At 39.2% G+C, this 20561-nt stretch overlaps 1 protein-coding gene across 1 annotated transcript in view; it reads left to right on the top strand.

The window, feature by feature from the left end:
- Positions 1 to 20561, top strand: part of CFAP210 (cilia and flagella associated protein 210) — a 36776-nt gene that overhangs the window by 12479 nt on the left and 3736 nt on the right. Inside the window, exons 5-8 of the mRNA XM_004267278.3 lie at positions 8996 to 9152; positions 14147 to 14286; positions 16876 to 17068; positions 17832 to 17996. Of these exons, the coding sequence (XP_004267326.1) occupies positions 8996 to 9152; positions 14147 to 14286; positions 16876 to 17068; positions 17832 to 17996 (655 nt within the window). The remainder of the gene's footprint in view (positions 1 to 8995; positions 9153 to 14146; positions 14287 to 16875; positions 17069 to 17831; positions 17997 to 20561) is intronic.

The following is a 20561-nucleotide window of genomic DNA, read 5'->3' as shown; positions in this document are numbered from 1 at the left end:
ATTTTTTAACATGGATGTTATATATTGTTCTGTGACTTTATTTTTTCATTCAACAGTATACCTTGAACATTTTTTTTTTTTTTTCTCTTTTTTGCGGTACGCGGGACTCTCACTGTTGTGGCCTCTCCTGTTGCGGAGTACAGGCTCCGGATGCGCAGGCTCAGCGGCCATGGCTCACGGGCCCAGCCGCTCCGCGGCATGTGGGATCTTCCTGGACCGGGGCATGAACCCGCGTCCCCTGCATCGGCAGGCGGACTCTCAACCACTGTGCCACCAGGGAAGCCCCCTTGAACATTTTTTATGCCAGAAAATATGGATCTGTCACATCTTTTAAAATAATCATATTGTATACTAAACATGTACCATGATTTATTTAACTACATTATTACTGAGGGAAATTTGGATTCCACTCCCCCGCCCCATTTCTAACAATGCTGCAGTGAACATCCTTGAGCATATGTCTTTTGTGCAAAGATGTATTTATGTAGGATAGATTTCTTGAAATGGATTTGGATTTACATTTGGAGAGATACTGCCAAATTGCCCTTTGAGAAGGTTTTAAGTATGCGTTCATTAATGATGTCTGATACACTTTTCTTTATATTATAACCAATTCTGGATAGTATTTTTTTTGTGATTTAATGTGCAAAAACTGGTATCTTTTAATTTACATTTCTCTTAGTTTCTAGTAAGGCAGTGCATTTTCTCATGTGTAAATGTTCATTTGTTTTGGGTTTTGTTATCATGAATTGGTTACTCCTTTGTTCTTCTGTGTAAGTTGTTTCATACTGAAATGTATGTTTATCATTGATTAATTAAAACGTGATTAATAAGTGTTTTTTACATATGACATATCGCATATTTGTGTTACCTTTTCTGAATGTTTTTCAGTATTTAGAAAATATTTATTTTTATGTGCTCAAATCTGTCTTTTTTCATTACTATGAAAAAAAGGTTTTGGTATATATATTTATTTGTCAAAATAACAAATGTCTAAGTGAGATAGACATGAATTCTCAGGATACATGTGTTGCCAAATTATGTATTCTTCATTTCTTTTAACCCTTAGTAAAAAGAGAAGGGAAATGTTGGATTTATTGTAAGTTTTTTCTTTGGTGGTGTAGCGACCCAAGGGTTAGTGCAAGTTAGGGATAGAGCTGTTGGCAGAGGGAGGCAAATATTTGACCAGTGATTCACCCTTGAGAAATCTCTCTTCTTATATTGGCTGTTGCAGCTCAGGTGTAATTACAGGTAGCAGCCTGATAGTCAGCAAGCTACCTGACCAGTGCTAAAACCTACAGGACATCCTCCCACTTACAGCCTTTGTATGTGGGCTGTGTTTGGGCCCCAGGATCCCCTTTCATGTGGTCTTTGGCAATAGGGTGGAGGTTCAGGCAGGTTTAGGATTTGTTTTAGTTCTTTCTTTGGATTATCTTCAGTGTAGTCTAGGAGATTTTCCATTAGGCTCTGAGGTCAGCATAAATTCCTTTACTTACTCTTCACAGTGGGCTCTGTCTTTGCGAATGGTGGCCAAGTGTTACTTATTCTCATTGCATTCTCAACTGCCCTATTTTTCCCTAAAATTTCTTGAAAATTCAGGTATGTGGGTAAGACCTTGCTTTAGTTTCTAGTAGTGGTATAGAATTTTCCCCATACCATTGGTTGCACTGTGGGGAATTAGGAGGGGAATGATATGTGACATGTGAGCTTGGTTTGCCAGTTTGGTTCCAGAAGTCCTACATCTTAAATTTATTAAGAAACATTCATAGAAAGTAGAGTAGTGGTTGTTAGCAGCTGGAAGAGGGCACAATGGTGAGTAATACAGGGTCTCTTTTTGGGATGATGAAAAGATTCTCAAATTTAGATAGTGGTGATGGTTGAAAATATCTATAAATGTTCTAAAAACAACTGAATTGTACACTTTAAGGGGTGCATTTTATGGTGTGAAAATTATATCTCCATAAAGCTGCCATTAAAATCTAAAAAAAAAAACAGAAAAAAGAAACATTACGGGACTTCCCTGATGGTCCAACGGTTAAGACTCTGAGCTTCCACTGTAGGGGGCACGGGTTTGACCCCTGGTCGGGGAACTAAGATCCTGAATGCCACGTGCTGTGACCAAAAAGTAAAAAAACAAACCAAACAAACAAGAAATTCAATTACAAAATTATCACCATGTTGTATTCTGTTGAATGTTGATGCATGTGTCAGTTATATACAACTCAGAATGCATGTTACTTTAAAATATTGTTAGGAATGGTGATGAGCCAATAAAAAGCCTCTTTAAGACAAAAGTAAAATTGGAATCATAGCACTGGTATTAACCTGAGTGGAAACAGAGGACTATATGGTAGAAAATGGAGGAGAAGAAGAGGATTTTTTTCCCCTTTTCTTGAATAATAAGAGTTTATTCCAGAGCAAAATTTCAAGAGAGGCTATTTATTTATTCATTCAATCGTCATTCATTGTTACATTTATTGAACAATGTTTGCCATCCACTATTCTAGTCACTGAGAATACAAAGATGAATACAATAGTCCTTTTTCCTTAAGAAGTTTACAATCTGGGGAGGAGGGTATAGATATGGAACAAATAATTAGACTATGATAGTAAATATTTTGGGAAATATATATACAGAGTGTATGGAAGAATATAAAATGGACAACTGATTCAGTCTAGAGAAGGCTTTTCAGAAGAGATCAGCTCCTGTACTTAATTCTGAAGAATGAGTAGGAATAAGCCATGCAAAGAGTAAGGGATGTAAAAGTATTTTAAGCAGAGGAAATAACATGGGTGAAGGCCCACAGGTGAGACAGAATATGGTGGATTTGAATAACTACAAGATGGCTGTAATATAGAGGACTAAGAGGGCAATGTTAAAGATGAGATCGGAGAGACAGGCAAGGGCCAGATCATGATGTGCCTTGTAGGCCGTGTGTCTTAAGGGCTCCCAAAATTTGGGATGACTCTCCTCTTTGAGTAGAGACCAGATTTTAATTCTTTTAATCCCTAAGAAATGGGAATTGCAGGTTCCAAGAGGCAAGACTCTTTTGCATGCTCTACTAATTGTATTACCAAGTGCTACCCAGGTGTCATCTGGTGGTGATTTAAAATATATCCACACAGATTTGATATTCCTCCCTTCAGAGGACAGAGCCTAATTCCTTTCCCTCTTGAGTGTGGGCCATACATAGTAACTCATTTCCAAAGAATAAAATGAGGTAGAAGTAATGGTGTGTGACATCCTGAGATTAGGATATAAAAGGCATTGTGGCTTTCTCCTTGGCATCTCTCTTGGATTGCTCATTCTGGGGAAGCTAAGTGCCATGTTATAAGATACTCAAGAAGCTCTGTGGAGAGGTCCATGTGTCAAGGAGCTGAGGCCTCCTGCCAATGGATATGTGAAAATTGGTTCTCCAGACTCTGTCAAGCCTTCAGTTGATTACAGCTCCAACATCGTGACTGCAATCTCTTGAGGACAACCCAGCTAGGCCACTCTCAGCTTCCTGAATCTCAGAAATGGTATGAGATAATAAATGTTTATTGTTTTAAGCCACTAAATTTAGGGGTAATTAGTTATTCAGCAATAGATGACTAAAACACCCTGTACAGCTGCAGGCCCTGTACCTGAAAGTGAGATTTTTCACACGCTTCTTAAACAATCTCTAGGCTGTAGGCCTGGAGCAGTATAAGAGTCTGCCTGTGACTCACAGTGGGCATGATGAGGATAGGGCAAATAAGGGACTCTAGTGACACCAAAATCCCCCCAAAGAGGGATTTTGACCAATAGCCTTAAACATAATTATTGAAAAGACACTTAAGAGTATAGACAAAGAATAATTCTATTTCCTTCTATTGATAGGTAAGCCTTTCTCTAGGAAGAGGCCCATAGACCTTGCTTAAGAACAACTCAGTTACTGTTACTCTCATCAGCTTCCCAAGAAAAGGAAAAATCATCATAGGACAGCTTGCATCACTTTCTCCTGGATAAGGGAAGAGGGCTTAAGTGATCTTATTTATTCCTACTGATTAAAAGCCATCCTAAATCTTGTAACTTCCAAATTTGTCACTCTAGTCCAGACTCTCCCTTAAGTCCCAGTTTCACATATCTCACCACCTTTAAGACATCTCCATTTGGACATCTCTTACGTACCTCAGATTTAAAATGTCTAACACAGAATTATTGATTCTCCACACCCACAGTGGACTTCCTAGTGGCATCCTTACCAGTCAGTTGTTCAAACCAGAAACCTAGGAATCCATCTTTATTTTCCTTTATTTCCCAAGTCAAATTTATCAGCAATTCATGTTGATTTTTTTCTCCAAAACAAATCTTGAATTTATTGCTGTCATCTTAGTCCAAGCCACCCTCATATCCCATGGATTATTGCCTCAACCTCTTAACTGGCCTCCTATTCTCTCTTCCTAATCCCTTCTCCTTTCATCATCCAGAGAGATTTTATTAAAATGAAAATTGATTTTATTATTCTCCTACCTAAAACATTTCAGTGACTTTCCGTTCATTTAAGATAAAATGGAAACTCGACTATCTCTGGCAAGGCCTTGTGTCAAAGGGCCTCATCTACTTCCCAAACTCCTTTCCCACCACTCTTTCTCATTATACCTCCATTACCCTGATCTTCCAGGCCTCAGGCTCCTGTCAGATCATTGCTTGCCACATGGCCTTTTCACATGCTTTTTCTTCTGTTGGGAATTTTACCTTCCCGTTCTTCATCTGTGGGCTTCTCATCAGCTCAAAGAGGTCTTCTTTGTCTTAGGGAACAGCTCTGTCCAAACAGCTTTCTCTGTTATGTAAAATAAATAACTCAATTGTTATTCTTTTTCTTGTCCTGTTATTTTCTTTTATATATATATATATTTAAAATTTATTTATTTTCTTTATTTTTTTGGCTGCATCAGGTCTTAGTTGTGGCTCACGGGATGTTTTGTTGTGGCGCATGGGCTCTTCGTTGCAGCACGGGGGTTTCTCCCTAGTTGAGACGTGCAGGTTTTCTCTCTAGCTGTGGTGCACGGGTTCCAGAGCAGGTGGGCTTTGTAGTTTGCGCCATGCGGGCTCTCTTGTTGAGGCGCGTGAGCTCAGTAGTTGTGGCGCGTGGGCTTAGTTGCCCCGTGGCATGTGGGACCTTAGTTCATCTACCAGGGATCGAACCCGCATGCCCTGTATTGGAAGGCGGATGATTCTTTACCACTGGATCATCAGGGAAGTCCCTTGTTCTGTTATTTTCTTTACAAGAATTACCTGGATTTGTAATTACATTATTTTTCTATTTACTTGCTTTTGTTTGCTTGTTTTTGCCTGTCTTCCCACTGGAATGTAAGCTTCTTGAGGTCAGGAACCACGTTTGTCTGTTTCATGGTTGTAGTAGAAATTCAATAAATAGTTGTTAAATAAATGAATGAGAGGTCTCAAGATTACAGAAGAGTTAAGTGTGATTCTTAAGTCTCTAGAATAGGCAACAGAAAAGAAGTTGGTACTGTTCACCACGATAAGGACAAGAGACCAAAAGGATCAGTTTAGAAGAGGAGGAGGATGAATTTGCTTTTAGACATAGTGAATGTACCTATATAATAAAATAGTCAGGTGGTGATGCCTTTTGGGTTGTCTCTTCAAGAATCAAGCATGTCTATTGTAATAGAGACCTCATTTTTTTTTTTAAATAAAATTATTTATTTATTTATATTTTTGGCTGCGTTGGGTCTTCGTTGCTGCTCACGGGCTTTAGTTGCGGTGAGCAGGGGCTACTCTTTGTTGCGGTGCACGGGCTTCTCATTGCAGTGGCTTCTCTTGCTGCGGAGCACGGGCTCTAGGTGTGCAGGCTCAGTAGTTGTGGCTCACAGGCTCTAGAGCGCAGGCTCAGTAGTTGTGGCGCACGGGCTTAGTTGCTCCGTGGCATGTGGGATCTTCTCAGACCAGGGCTCGAACTCCTGTCCCCTGCGTTGGCAGGCAGATTCGCAACCACTTTGCCACCAGGGAAGCCCCAGAGACCTCATTTTTTTGGGGGGGGCCTCTCACTGTTGTGGCCTCTCCCGTTGCGGAGTACAGGCTCTGGACGCGCAGGCTCAGCGGCCATGGCTCACGGGCCCAGCCGCTCCACGGCATGTGCGATCTTCCCGGACCAGGGCACGAAGCCATGTCCCCTACACCGGCAGGCAGACTCTCAACCACTGCGCCACCAGGGAGGCCCCAGAGACCTCGTTTTTGATGTTGGGCTGCTGACTTCTTGTTAGGCCCCACCCTCCCTTCCCCTTTGGCCTTATAAGAAGGCCCCTGGGCTTGCCTTTTCCTTGGTTGCCAGTAGGAAATTTAAATCTCCTGTGCACAGGAGCTTTTCCCCAGTTTCACCCCTCAGTCACAATAAAGACCCAAACTCACTTCCTCTGCTTTGCCCAAGTCAATCCAGACCTACTTATACCTACACAGCTCTGTTGGGTGTCCCTTATGTGATAATACTTTCTCTCAAATTCTCTTGGTGTGTGGAGGGTCATCTGAGCCACATTTTGGGTAGGGGTCCCTTCCACTTTTATAGGAGTTCTATGTAACATCTGTATAAAGTCAAGTCAGATCTGGGCTAGATCAACACAGATTTGGGAGCTTCAGAATGTAAATCAGGGGTAGCAAAGAGGTTTCATGACAAATTCTGCTCGGGTGGTTTGGCAGAGGCTGCCAGTTCATTGGGCTGAGCAGGACCAAGATTTTTGCATTGATTTTTGTTTTGCATTGATTATTGGTGTCTGCTATGGTCATGGGTGTTGGAAGTAAAGATATAAATGTTGGGCTTCCCTGGTGGCGCAGTGGTTGGGAGTCCGCCTGCCGATGCAGGGGACGCGGCTTTGTGCCCCGGTCCGGGAGGATCCCACATGCCGCGGAGCGGCTGGACCCGTGAGCCATGGCCACTGAGCCTGCGCGTCCGGAGCCTGTGCTCCGCAATGGGAGAGGCCACAATAGTGAGAGGCCCGCGTACCACCAGAAAAAAAAAAAAGATATAAATGTTATGTATTTCTTCCCTGAACTAGAGGATCTCGGATTTCCTTCAAAATGTTGACTTTGCATTAAGCTAAACCTATGGCAGATAGTTGAGTAGTCTACCCAAACTAAGGTAAAAGTCTTTATTGACAGTCTTTAATAGTTATATAAATCCTTGTCAATATTATCTCTTCACTGACACTAGAGACATTTTTTCTTATTCACTCTCAGAATAGGTAAATTTTTTTTTGGCTGAAACAATGAATTGTCCAATACGTGTATAGGTATAATGTTAGTGATTTCCAGATTTGCTAAGGAATGTTAAAATTGCAAATGTTTTATATCTTGTTTTCCCTTAAAGTAGCAATTTTAAAACTTCAAAAACTTTCTCAAAATTAGATACATCTCTTTTTATAATGTCCTTTAAATCTTGATGATTGACATGAATTTGCTTCTAAGAGATTGGTATACTATTAAATAGTTCTAACAAACTAAACAAATAAATAAAAATTTGAAAACCTAGTATTTTTAGGGAAATCATAAAGTTGATTTAGCTGTGGCCAACAGTGACTTTTTTCTTAGCTCCTCCTAAAGAGAGTGACTGTGACTCTAAGTGGCTGCTTACTCACCTGTTCTGAATTGGCTTAATAATACCAAAGTGAACTTACTGGCTCACTTAACTGTGAAGTCCTCTGTGGCACAGGGAAGGGAATTTTCCCCCTCCCTGAAACCAAGAAAAAAATGTTATGATTGGGTGCATATGAAAGAAAGGCTTACTCCTCAGTCTTTTTGTCTATTTAAGTGGGTTGTTTACCCACTCTGTACCCAGGAAGAAAAAGAACTGGAGACAACTGATAGAGAGCACCAGTGGAGCAGCCTGCACACGTGTTGATTGGCTGACCGGGATGCGTGGGCACATAGACAAAGATACCGGCGGGGGGGGGGGGGGGGGGGCGGGGGCTTGAGCTGTTTTGCCAGTATGCTGAGGATTGACTGCCAGATGTGGTCGTGGAGAGTCTGCAATAAGCTACTGATGGTGGATGCTCCTGGTTGTGATGGTGGTGGGGTGGGGGGGTGTGGGTTGTAGAGGTAGAGCTGGAGCTAAATGCAGATCAGAGCTCTGCAGTGAGGACACTGCTCAGGGATCTCTGAAGAACTCACGCATAAGCCCTGTGAGACAACCAGCATTTAATGGCTAACCACTCAGAAGGCATCAGTAGTTAGTCAATGTTGGCTAGAGAAAGGATAACAACCAAAGTGGCCAGCTGGGTAAGGAAGTTGTTGCCCTTCTTCCATCAAACCCCAACTCCTGAGAGGCCAGATCCATAGCTTAGATAGCATCTTCTAGTGCTGAAATTGATAAGCAGTAGGGATTAGGGACTTTTCTGTAAAATAATGTCACCATTTCAGCATAGTGTCTGTCATTCAGTTAACTGGTTCTTTCTAAAGGAAAGGAACATTTGAATCTACTGTAGGACTTAATTTTGGTGAGGAATGAAACAAATTTTGAAGAAAGGAAGATACTGGCCATCCTGGGTTAACCAAGATTGGATTTGTTTTTGTATTTTTTAAAAATTTTTTCTACAATTTATTTGTTTGAATCAGATTCCAACTAAGGTTCATACATTGCAATTGGTTCCTATGTCCTTTCTTTTAAAAAAAGTATTTATTTATTTATTTATTTTGGCTGTGCCAGGTCTTAGTTGTGGCATGCGGGATCTTTAGTTGCGGCATGCGGACCTCTTAGCTGCGGCACGCATGTGGGCTCTAGTTCCCAAAACCCAGGCCTCCTGCACTGGGAGCACAGAATCTTACCCATTGGACCACCAGGGAAGTCCCTGGATTTGGTTTTAATCACTGCTCTTTACCTATCTGTTCTTGTCCCAAAAGAAATCCACAAGTTCTCCTTTATAGTTTCAAATCATCCCAGGTAAGACTCTAATTCATTTCTTTAAAATATATTCTATTTTTCTGCATCGCTCTCAGTTATAATTATGTTTTTTTCTTCAGAATAAAGGAACATGAAGAGGAAGAAGAGAGAAGGAGAAAAGAGGAAGAAAAGGATGCTGAGGAAATAAAGCGACAGAATTCATTATATGAAATAGAAATGAAAAAAGAAAGAGGAAAGAAAAAAGAAGAGATCAATGAAAACAGGAGACTATTTTTTGTAAGTTGAAAATACTTCAAAAATGTATCTCTTCAAAAAATGTACAGAGTCCAATGCCAAATTTTAATATGTTTTTTATAAATAATAGTGGTATAGAAAAGAAGTTTGCTATTAAGTTGGGTTTTTAAGTGTACTTTGGGGGGAGCTATATTTGCTGTTATTTCATTTGGATGTGCTCTCATTCATGAACAAGAATTAAGAGAATGAGACTTTTTAAAAATGAATTTTGTTATCCTAAATATGAGAGTTGTAATGAGCAATGAATGGGGTGATACGTGTTTGGTATCTCCTGCACTATTAATATATGCTGAATAAATGGTAATAATTATTTTATGGTAGTTGCAATTTATTTTGTAATTTTTTATATTCATTTCTTTAAAGTTATTTTTTATTCTTAAGTAACATATACACAGATTTAAAACATCAAACATCACCAAAATGTTTAAAAGAAGAGTAGCAGTCATTGCTTCACTCCTTCTGCTTCTTGGAAAATTATATTCTAAATAATCTATGTATTTTAGGGACTTCCCTGGTGGCGCAGTGGTTAAGAATCTGCCTGCCAATGCAGGGGACATGGGTTCGAGCCCTGGTCTGGGAAGATCCCACATGCCGCGGAGCAACTAAGCCCGTGTGCCACAACTGCTGAGCCTGTGCTCTAGAGTCCACGAGCCACACCTACTGAGTCCGTGTGCCACAACTACTGAAGCCGTGCACCTAGAGCCCATGCTCCCAAACAAGAGAAGCCACTGCAATGAGAAGCCCACGCACCACAATGAAGAATAGCCCCCGCTCACTGCAACTAGAGAAGGCCTGCGCACAGCAACGAAGACCCAGCACAGCCAAAAATAAATAAATAAATAAGGAAATAAATTTAAAAATAAATAAATAATCTATATATTTAAAAAAATATATTCAGTTTTAAAGATATGTATCTTGATTTATCAATTTTAAACATTTTCTGTCTCTCTGCCCTGGTAGTTGAGGATTTAGCTCTTTCCCAATACTGTCCCCTTCCCATCCACCTCTTCCCCCCAAATCATCATGGCATAATTTTAGTTTAATCATTATTATGATTTTATAAATATTGTTCTCTGAAGAGCTAAGAAATATACTATGATTATAATTTTTTGCTTCCATAAATGTTTTTCTGTGGTTAAAATAATTCTCATTGTTTGCATTTGCTTTAAAGCTCTATACCTCAATTTTTCCCATATGTTCAGTACGTTCTGCCAAATGGTTAATGATATTAGTTTTCAAATGTTCACCTAAGTAATGTTAAATTATTTATGGTTTTCTTGGAGCTCCCTCATACAGAGTCCTCCGTCCTTCTCTTCCTTCTAGACTGTTTGCTCTCTAGGCCTGCTGCTCAGCTGTCATTCTGGAGCTTCCCTGTGCCACTTTCCTGGGTCTCAGCTCCTATTTCCTGAATCTTATGCCTTCCTCTTTCTTGATTTATTCCTTCATCTTTCTGAAATACATCTTTTTTTTTTAATATTTATTTATTTGGTTGCACCAGGTCTTAGTTGAGGCAGGTGGGCTCCTCAGTTGCGGCTCCAGGGCTCCTTAGCTGCAGCACGTGGGCTCCTTTGTTGTGGCAGGTGGGCTCCTTAGTTGTGGCAGGCAAACTGTTAGTTGTGGCATGCATGTGGGATCTAGTTTCCTGACCAGGGATCAAACCTGGGCCCCCTGCATTGAGAGCATGGAGTCTTATCCCCTGCATGACCAGGGAAGTCCCCTGAAATACATCTTTGAGTAGCTTCTGAAGAAAGGGTATAGAGGAGGTAAAAATTTTGAATTCTTATCTGGAAAGGTTATCATCTAAAGTAACAGTTGCTTTGGGCTTCCCTGGTGGCACAGTGGTTAAGAATCCGCCTGCCAATGCAGGGGACACGGGTTTGAGCCCTGGTCTGGGAAGATCCCACATGCCGTGGAGCAACTAAGCCTGTGTCCTGCAACTACTGAGCCTGCGCTCTAGAGCCCATGAGCCACAACTACTGAGCCCGCAAGCCACAACTACTGAACCCAAGAGCCACAACTACTGAGCCTTTGTGCCACAAATACTGAAGCCCACACACCTAGAGCCTGTGCTCTGCAACAAGAGAAGCCACCGCAATGAGAAGCCCATGCACCACAACAAAGAGTAGCCCCTGCTCACTGCAACTAGAGGAAAGCCTGTGTGCAGCAACAAACACCCAATGCAGCCAAAAATAACTAACTAAATAAATTTATAAAAAAAAAATAAAGTAATGCTTTCTTTATAGTTTGGGTGTAGAATTCTGGGTTCAGAATTCAGAGTTTTGTATTTATGTTTTCATAATATTCTAGCTTTCAGTATTGCTATGGAAAAGTATTATGCCATTTATGGTATTCATTCTATGTATGTGATCTGGTGTGTTTTGTTTTTACTTCCCTTGTCTCTCTTTCTCTGAAAGCTCTGAGGGTCTTTATCTCTGCAACTGTAAGATTTAACAGGGACGTACCTCGTTTAGGTCTTTTTCATTTTGCTGAGCACTCAGTTGATGCCTCAACCCATAAATGCATCAGGTTTTCTTATTTTATTTCTTGTATAATTTTGTCCCTTTCTATTTTGTTTCTACCATTCTAGAACCCCTCTGATTTATATTGGACTTTCTGAAGTGATGCTCTAATTAAAAAAATATTTTCTCATATTATTAGTTAGGGTAAGACTCAAAAGTTTATAACAGAAAACCCAAAATAAAGAATGTAAAAAATTACAAAATAAATTGCAACAGTACCTTTATCTGAAGTGCAGAGGTGGTCATGCCAAGGCTGATATGGTACCTCCAGAATCAAGGGGGAATGAGACAGCTTCTCTTTTTTTGCTTTGCTATTCTTGGAACATAGGTGGCTTCTGTCCTCAGGATTGCCTCATGGCCTTGAATAGCTGCTGGAGCTCCTGGCCACATTCCAGGCAGCAAGAAGGAGAAAGGATGAAGGACAAAAAAGGATTTCCTAACTATCTGTCTTCCTTTTAAGGAACTTTTTCAGAACTCCCACTTAACAATTTCCATTAAATCTCATTGGTTGTAATTTAGTGACACCTAGCTGAAAAGAAAGCTTGGAAATATAGTCTTCTAGATGAGCATATTGCCACTCTGAACAAAATCTGGGTCCTGCTACTAATGCAGAAGAGAAGAAAGACTCTTGGGTAGGCAATTAATTGTTCCTGCCATTTTTGGTTTTTGTTTGACTTTGAGAGTTATTCTCAACTTTGTCTTCTAAATCTTCTATTGAATTTTTAATTTTAACTATCAAAATTTTAATTTCTAAGAGTTTTACTTGTAATATTATTATTCCTTTTGCATAAAATCTTATTCGTTGTTCATGGATATAATATTTTTATCTTTCCAAGTCACTTTGGAATAGGACAGACCTTGTTTTGTATGCTAACACTGCTACTTACTAGCCAGGTGACCTTGAACTGAGGCTTTCAATTTTTAAAAATCAGGATTAACTTTGTGTTAACTCTGGGCTTTTCTTTTTTTTTTTTTTTTTTGCGGTATGTGGACCTCTCACTGTTGTGGCCTCTCCCGTTGCGGAGCACAGGCTCCGGACGCGCAGGCTCAGCGGCCATGGCTCACGGGCCCAGCCGCTCTGCGGCATGTGGGATCTTTCCGGACCAGGGCACGAACCCGTGTCCCCTGCATCAGCAGGCAGACTCTCAACCACTGTGCCACCAGGGAAGCCCATGGGCTTTTCTTATTATAAAAAATCTGTATGAACATTTACAATAAACTTAGAAAAAAACAGTAAAATAAAGTTTTTAAGAAATAATTCAAAACAATCACTTTTAAGAGTTTGATATTTTCATTACCTTTTCATGTCAACTAATATATCTCGTAACCAGATTACAGCTTTGAAAAGTAATATCCCATAAAATAAAAAGTACTTAAGAGTAGTAGGTACGTAGTAGACCCTGAGTTATAAATATAGTGGAATATTAAATATTATACCTAACAACTTTTACCTTGAATTGATTTCTACTTATAGTAACAGAAAGCACTGATACATCTATGTATCCAGGCTGTTGTGTTCAAAGACACCTATTTTTATGATGGCTAATGCAGGTCAGGTTGTAGAGTTGTAGAACCCCTCTGATTTATATTGGACTTCTGAAATGATGCTCTAATTTAAAAAATATGCTGATATGAACAGATTTTTATTCTTTGTTAAAAAACTGACCTATTAAACATTTTTAAATTAGAATATACATCTGTATAATTTTTTGTATATGCACAAAAAGAAAGTCTGGACAAGAAAGTAGTTTCACAGTAATTGAGTCTGGTGGGTGGAATTAGGAATAGGCAGATGGTGGATGTGGTAGGAAGGACGCTTTACACTGTGTGTTTTTAAAATATTGTAAATTTGTGTAGCATATGACTATATTAACTATTCAAACATTAAATGAATGTATACATATTTACTGTATTTTATCTGATTATAGAATTATTTTAAATTCATATTTGTAAAGAAATGAGATATTTGAAAAGAAATACAGAAAATTAAGATGTGAAAGTCACCTATAATCTCATACCCTAGAGATAACTACTGTTAACATTTGATACATTTCTTCCAGGTATACATTCATTATAAACTTGTATTTATATATATTTGCAAAACTGAAATACTCCATGGTAATGTTTTATATTCTGCTTTTTTCTCCTACTTACTGATTATGTTATTTGTATCTTCCCATGTCTTTGAGAGTGTAATTTATTTAACCATTTCTCCATTATTGACTACTTAGAGGTTGTTTCCAATTTTCACTGTTATAAATAACTTTGAGGTGAAGTGCGTGGTAGGTACATAAAACGTAATGTCCAGCTCTGATTATCTCCTTGGGATATTTCTCCAAGAGAGAAATAATTGTATTAGAAGCTGTGACCATTTGACATTTAATATCGTATTAGATATCTATATGTTGAAAGATACTTTTCTTTGTGATAGAATAATACACAGTTTTTTCCTCCAAGGAACATCTGAATGATAAAAATACCATCAAAGCTGTAGAACAGCAGCAGCAAGAGGAGGAAGATGAAAAGATTAGAAAATTTATCAAAGCGAAAAAGCGTCTTACACAAATGGGGAAAGCAAAAGAAGCTGAAACACACAGGTCAGCTTCTAAAATAATTTTTGTGATTAATAAAGTACTGTCTGAAATTATTTTATTTTAAATCAGAAGTTGTGATATGAGAGTAGTCTTTAGGAAAAAGGTCTCATTATTTATGTCAGGGCGTTTAGTGACATGGTGATTTCAGCTTGGAGCACGTGAGTTGGGGTTCCCTTGGAATATTGATGACATCTGTGTGGTAGGTGGTTGGAAATACTGAAAATCTCTACTTTAGGAGAGGGGTATGAGCTGGAGATGGCTTCGTGAGCCATTGATGTACAAGTGGGAATTCGAACTGTGGATACAGGTGAGCTCACCTGGGGGAGTAGGTAAGAAGTGAAGGTGACATAGTCCCTAGGGAAATCCATAGTTAAATGTCAAATGGAGAATGAAGGTAATATGAAGACCAAGGAATAGTTCCCAGAGAATGGAGGAAAAGCAGAGAAACAGCAAGGGAGGGGGGATGGAGACTCAGTAAGAAGAGAGCAGTCATCAGTGTTAGATCACTAGAGGGATTAAATGAGATTTTAAAAATGAAGCACCCATCAGATTTAGAGGTCATTGCTTACCTTAGTGAGCAGTTTGGGGTGAGGTGAGGTAAGAGACTTACAGTACATCCTGTTTCTGTCTAGACCATGCTTTTCACTTGTGCAAAACCCTCTGATGGCTTTACATCACACTTAGAGTGTTGACTATGGCCCATAAGGCTCTACATCCATCCTAATTCCCAGCCGACCCCAGCCTCCTCTCTCAAACCTCATCTCTTACTGTTCTCTCTTTCTTTCCCTCTTTGTCACTCACACTGGACTTCTCCTGTACCCTCTTTGGGGAACGCTCACCTCCTTTAACTCTTTCAGATCATTACTCAAATATTGCCTTCTCATTCAGGCCATCCCTATGTTATTTAAAATTACAAGCCCAGGGCTTCCCTGGTGGCGCAGTGGTTGAGAGTCTGCCTGCCGATGCAGGGGACCCGGGTTCGTGTCCCGGTCCGGGAAGATCCCACATGCCGTGGAGCGGCTGGGCCTGTGAGCCATGGCTGCTGAGCCTGCGTGTCTGGAGCCTGTGCTCCGCAATGGGAGAAGCCACGACAGTGAGAGGCCCGCGTACTGCAAAACAAACAAACAAACAAAACTAATATAGTAAAATTACAAGCCCACACCCCACATTGCTTATCACTTTAACTGCTTTCTTTTTCTTTGTTGAATGATACAGCACTATTTTAATTATTTATTTTGTTTGCTGTCTCTCTACCCCAACTATTGCGAAAGCTCCATGAAAGTAGAGATTTTTAATGTTTGTTTACTGTTATGTCCCAGTACCTGGAATAGTCCCTGGCACATAGTAGGTAATCGAAGTGTTTAAAATATTGTTTTTGAAAGCCTAGATGAAATGTCACCTTTTCCATGAAGCCTTCCTTTTTTCTCATTTGCCCACATCATTTTCTAGCTTTCTCATGGCATTTATCACTTTTGCCTGCATAGCTATTTACATAATTGTCTTTTCTCCACTTTAGATTGTCATTCCCCTGGGGCATGTGCTGTGTCCTTTCTCATTGTTTCTCCCATGTCGCTTTGCAAATTCACTCAATAATCAGTGAATACGTCACAACTAAATTTAAAAGTATATTTTGCCCAATTTCCTTAATGAAAATGCCCCCATTCCTTTAACAAATATGTAGTTATTGTTTTGTTTTGTTTTTTAATTCTATTTTTATTTATTTATTTATTTTTGGCTGTGTTGGGTCTTCGTTTCTGTGCGTGGGCTTTCTCTAGTTGTGGAGAGCAGGGGCCACTCTTCATCGCGGTGCACGGGCCTCTCACTGTCATGGCCTCTCTTGTTGCGGAGCACAAGCTCCAGACGCGCAGGCTCAGTAGTTGTGGCTCACGGGCGTAGTTGCTCCGCGGCATGTGGGATCTTCCCAGACCAGGGCTCGAACCCGTGTCTCCTGCATTGGCAGGCAGATTCTCAACCACTGCGCCACCAGGGAAGCCCCTGTAGTTATTGTTGATGATGTGCCAGGCACCATGCTTGGCCCTGAACTAGAGAGAGGACTTACCCTGTCTCTGACCTTGGAAATCTCACAGTGTAAAAGGAGAGTTATTTATCTTCATATAAACAGATGAAGTCAGTAAAGTACTATGAATAAACTGCAGACAGGGCATAGTAAGGATGAATTTATTCAGGATTTTGATAGCTTTTTCTGTTTTTGAGGTTAAATTTAAAGAAAGTCCTTTGACTTATTTTTATAATCTATGTGTTCAATATTAGAGCAAGTAGGATAGTCTAATAAAGTATTTAAAAATATTTTTCATGTGGAGAATTTTACACTTTATTTCCTATACACACACATACACAAGATCATACTATATGCATTATTCCCTTTGGATTTTTAGAATAGACTTTATTCTAAAAATAAAGTATAAAATAAAGTATTAAAAATAATTTCCACTTAATATATGAAAGGAGCGATGGGGCTCCCTTTCAGTCTTGTAAAAGACTATAAAATATCTGACTCTCTAAATAAAGTATATTGGTTCCATAAAAAATCCATTCATGAAGACTTGACAAGTGATGGTTATTTTGTTATAGGCTAATGGAGGAACGGAGAGAAAGAATAAATAACTTCCTGAGTAAACTAATGAAAGAGAAATTTGACAATCAAGATTTGATTATTGCTAGAGATATTGCAGAAGCTGAGGCTGAATGGAAAAAAAGAGAAAGAGAAAAGTATGAAAAAAACAAAGCAGAATTAAAAGCAATTGCAGAACATAGAGCTCTTGTGGTAAGCAATTCAATGATGACAAATAAAAATCAAAAAACAAATTTGAGCTCTTTACACTGTAGTTTCTCCTTACTCCCTCCTAATATACTCCCTCTGCCTCCCTGACAAAAACTAGCAGATTTGAAAAACAATGTATAAATTATCTTCCTTTAGTCTTGAAATCAGACCATGTTTAATTTCTAACAGAAAATGACATGGTAGACAATTACAAATAAGATCTTTATAGATGCAAAGTAATAATAATCTCTTCTGTTTCAGAAGAGATTTGTTTGCATCTGAAGTGCAAAAAGTTATTCATTTAATATACCTTTCGTTTGAATGTTTTTAAGATAAATCAAGTAAAAATTACCCCATTGTGTTTCTGTATATCTTAATCCTTCAGAATGTATCTCCTACGTGACTGACTGTCATAAGATATAAATTGGATACTTTATAAACATTGTAGCAATTAATTTTTTACCTTACAAATATTTCCCTACCCTGAGATGGTCTTTTCTGTTCCTGAGATGGTCTTTTCTGTTCCTGTATTTTTTTAAAACCAGTATCATTCTACTTACGTTTTTATTGTTTCTTGATATTAAGGAAATAGAACAAAATCAAAGTAAACTGGCCACGTGGGAATCAGTCCATGTGTGTCCAATTTTCTGCCCTTGCATTGCTCCTGGCTGACTTTCTGCTTAGAGCTTTCTAACTTTGTGCCTTATTGAAGGCTGTTGGTTGCTAAAAATGGTTTTAATTTTTTCCTTTGCCTTTTATCATCTAGATAAAAAATAAAGAGGAAGAAGAAAGACAAAGAAAAATAGAGGCTAAAGAACAATTGCTAGCTGTCCTGAAAGCAGACCAGATTTTCTGGGAGCATGAAAAGGAGAAAAAACGGAAAGCTGATAAAGAACGTCGAGAAGTTCAAGATGCCCATATTCAGCAAATGGTAATTATTCCTAAATGTTTATACTTCTTTTAGCAATAAATATGTAATATAGAGTTCTTGATAGTTTTCTGTTTCCTAAAGCAGTTTCCTTTATCAAGTAAGATCAGATGGTCATTATGGTTATGACACAATAAAATGTATTAAAAATGTGAAGAGTTAGTTTTTGTTTTTATGGGTATTGAAGTTCTCACACTAGGTTTATGTCTTTTGCACAACTATTTATCCTTCTTTAGTTTCTATTGTGTTTTGATAAATATTTAAGAAAATACAAATGCAAATGGCAGGCCATGATGCTTCCTTTACTTTTTCCCTCTCTTTAAAACCACTACCCAGAGAATATGTTGATTGGGATCACATAGGTTTCATATTTGAGGTGAGTGGGGGTCCCAGAGATTTTACAACATGTATGGAAGACCTGGCAACCAATCATTTGTGTCTAAAAACTGTTTTCCAGAATAGCTGTACCATTTTCCATTCCTACCAGCAATGAGTGCAAGGACAAGTTGCCCCACATCCTTGCTAACACTTGTTATTGCCATCCTTTAATTTTTAACTATTCTAGTATAGTGTTATCTCATGGTGTTATTTTGCATTTCCCTAATGACTAAAGATATTGAACATCTTTTCATGTACTTTTTAGTCATTTGTGTGCCTTGTGAAGTGTTTATTTAAATCTTTTGCCAATTTTTTAGTTGGGTTGCTTTCTTTTCTCTTTTTATTTTTTATTTTTGGCTGCATTGGGTCTTCATTGCTGCACACGGGCTTTCTCTAGCTGTGGCAAGCGGGTGCTACTCTTCGTTGCAGTGCATGGGCTTCTCATTGCGGTGGCTTCTCTTGTTGCAGAGCACGGGCTCTAGGTGCGTGGGCTTCAGTAGTTGTGGCACACAGGCTCAGTAGTTGTGGCTTGTGGGCTGCAGAGCGCAGGCTCAGTAGTTGTGGTGCATGGGCTTAGTTGCTCCGTGGCATGTGGGATCTTCCCGGACCAGGCTCAAACCTGTGTGACCTGCATTGGCAGGCAGATTCTTAACCACTGCACCACCAGGGAAGCCCTGGGTTTCTTTCTAATTGTTGAGTTTTAACTTATTTTTTTAATGTGGTGAAATATACATAACATAAAATTTACCATTCAAACCAGGGGTCCCCAACCCCTGGGCCCCAGACTGGTAGCGGTCCGCGGCATGTTAGGAACCAGGCTGCATAGCAGGAGGTGAGCAGTGCGCAAGCGAGCAAGGCTTCATTTGCCACTCCCCATCGCTCCCCATTGCTTGCATTACCACCTGGATCATGGCTCACATTACTGCCTGAACCATAACTCCCCCTCCCGTCCGTGGAAAAATTGTCTTCCACGAAACCGGTCCCTGGTGCCAAAAAGGTTGGGGACCACTGATTCTATTTTTAATCATACAGTCCAAGGGCATTAAGCACATTTACACTGAGGTGCAACTATGAATACTGTCCAACTTCATAACTTTTTCATCATCCTACTCTGAAACTCTGTACCCATTAAACAGTAACTCTCTGTTCCCCTTCCTCCCAGTTCCTGGTAACCAGTGTTCTACTTTTTGTCTCTGTGAATTTGCTTATTCCAGGTACCACATATTAGTGGGATCATACAATATTTGTCCTTTTTTGCCTGTCTTATTTCACTGAGCTTATGTCTTCAAGGTTCATTCATGTTGCTGCATGTGTCAGAGTTTCATTCCTTATTAATGCTGAATAATATTCCATTGTACATATATACCACAATTTGTTTATCCATACATCCATCAATATATATTTGGGTTTTTCCCATTTTTTGGCTATTGCAAATAGTGCTTCTGCACATTGGTATAAGATATCTGTTTGAGTCCCTGTTTTCAATTCTTTTGCTTATATACCCACAAGTGGAATTGCTGGATCATATGGTAATTATATGTTTAAGTTTTTTCAGAACCACCATACTGTTTTCTACAGCAACTGTACCATTAACACTCTGACCAGCAATGTTCAAGGGTTCCAGTTTCTCCAAATTCTCAACATTTTCTGTGTTTGTTGTTGCTTATCATAATGGATTTAAAATGGTATCTTATTGTGGTTTTCATTTGCATTTCCCTCATGATTAGTGATGTTGAGCCTCTTTTCATATGCTTATTCAGTCTGAAGACTTCCTTTAGCACATTTTATAGCACAGGTGGGCTAGCAATAAATTTTTTCAGTTAATGTTTTTCTGGAGATGTCTTTATCTTGCCTTTTCATTGGATATGAAATTATTGGATATCATTTTTTTCAGCCTTTTGAATGTTTGTTCCAGTGTCTTCTGGCCTTCACTGTTTATGACTAGAAATCTGCTCTCAATCATAGTTTGTCCCCTATATGTGATGTGTCATTTTTCTCTTGAAAATGAAGTTTTTTCTTCATTTTTGTCTTCCTGCAGATTGACTATGATGCATTTTCCTTGAGTTTTTTCTATTTGGGATTTGTGGTGCCTCTTGGATGTGCTAGTTAATGTCACCAAATGTGGGGAGTTTTCTGTTATTTCTTCAAATATTTTTCCTGCTTCTTTATCCTTTTTTCTTCAGGGACCCA

This window comes from Orcinus orca, chromosome 7 (genome assembly GCF_937001465.1).
Source record: "Orcinus orca chromosome 7, mOrcOrc1.1, whole genome shotgun sequence".
Lineage (NCBI taxonomy): Eukaryota > Metazoa > Chordata > Mammalia > Artiodactyla > Delphinidae > Orcinus > Orcinus orca.
Note: the sequence above shows the minus strand (reverse complement) of the source record. Positions and strands in the feature narration are given on the sequence as shown.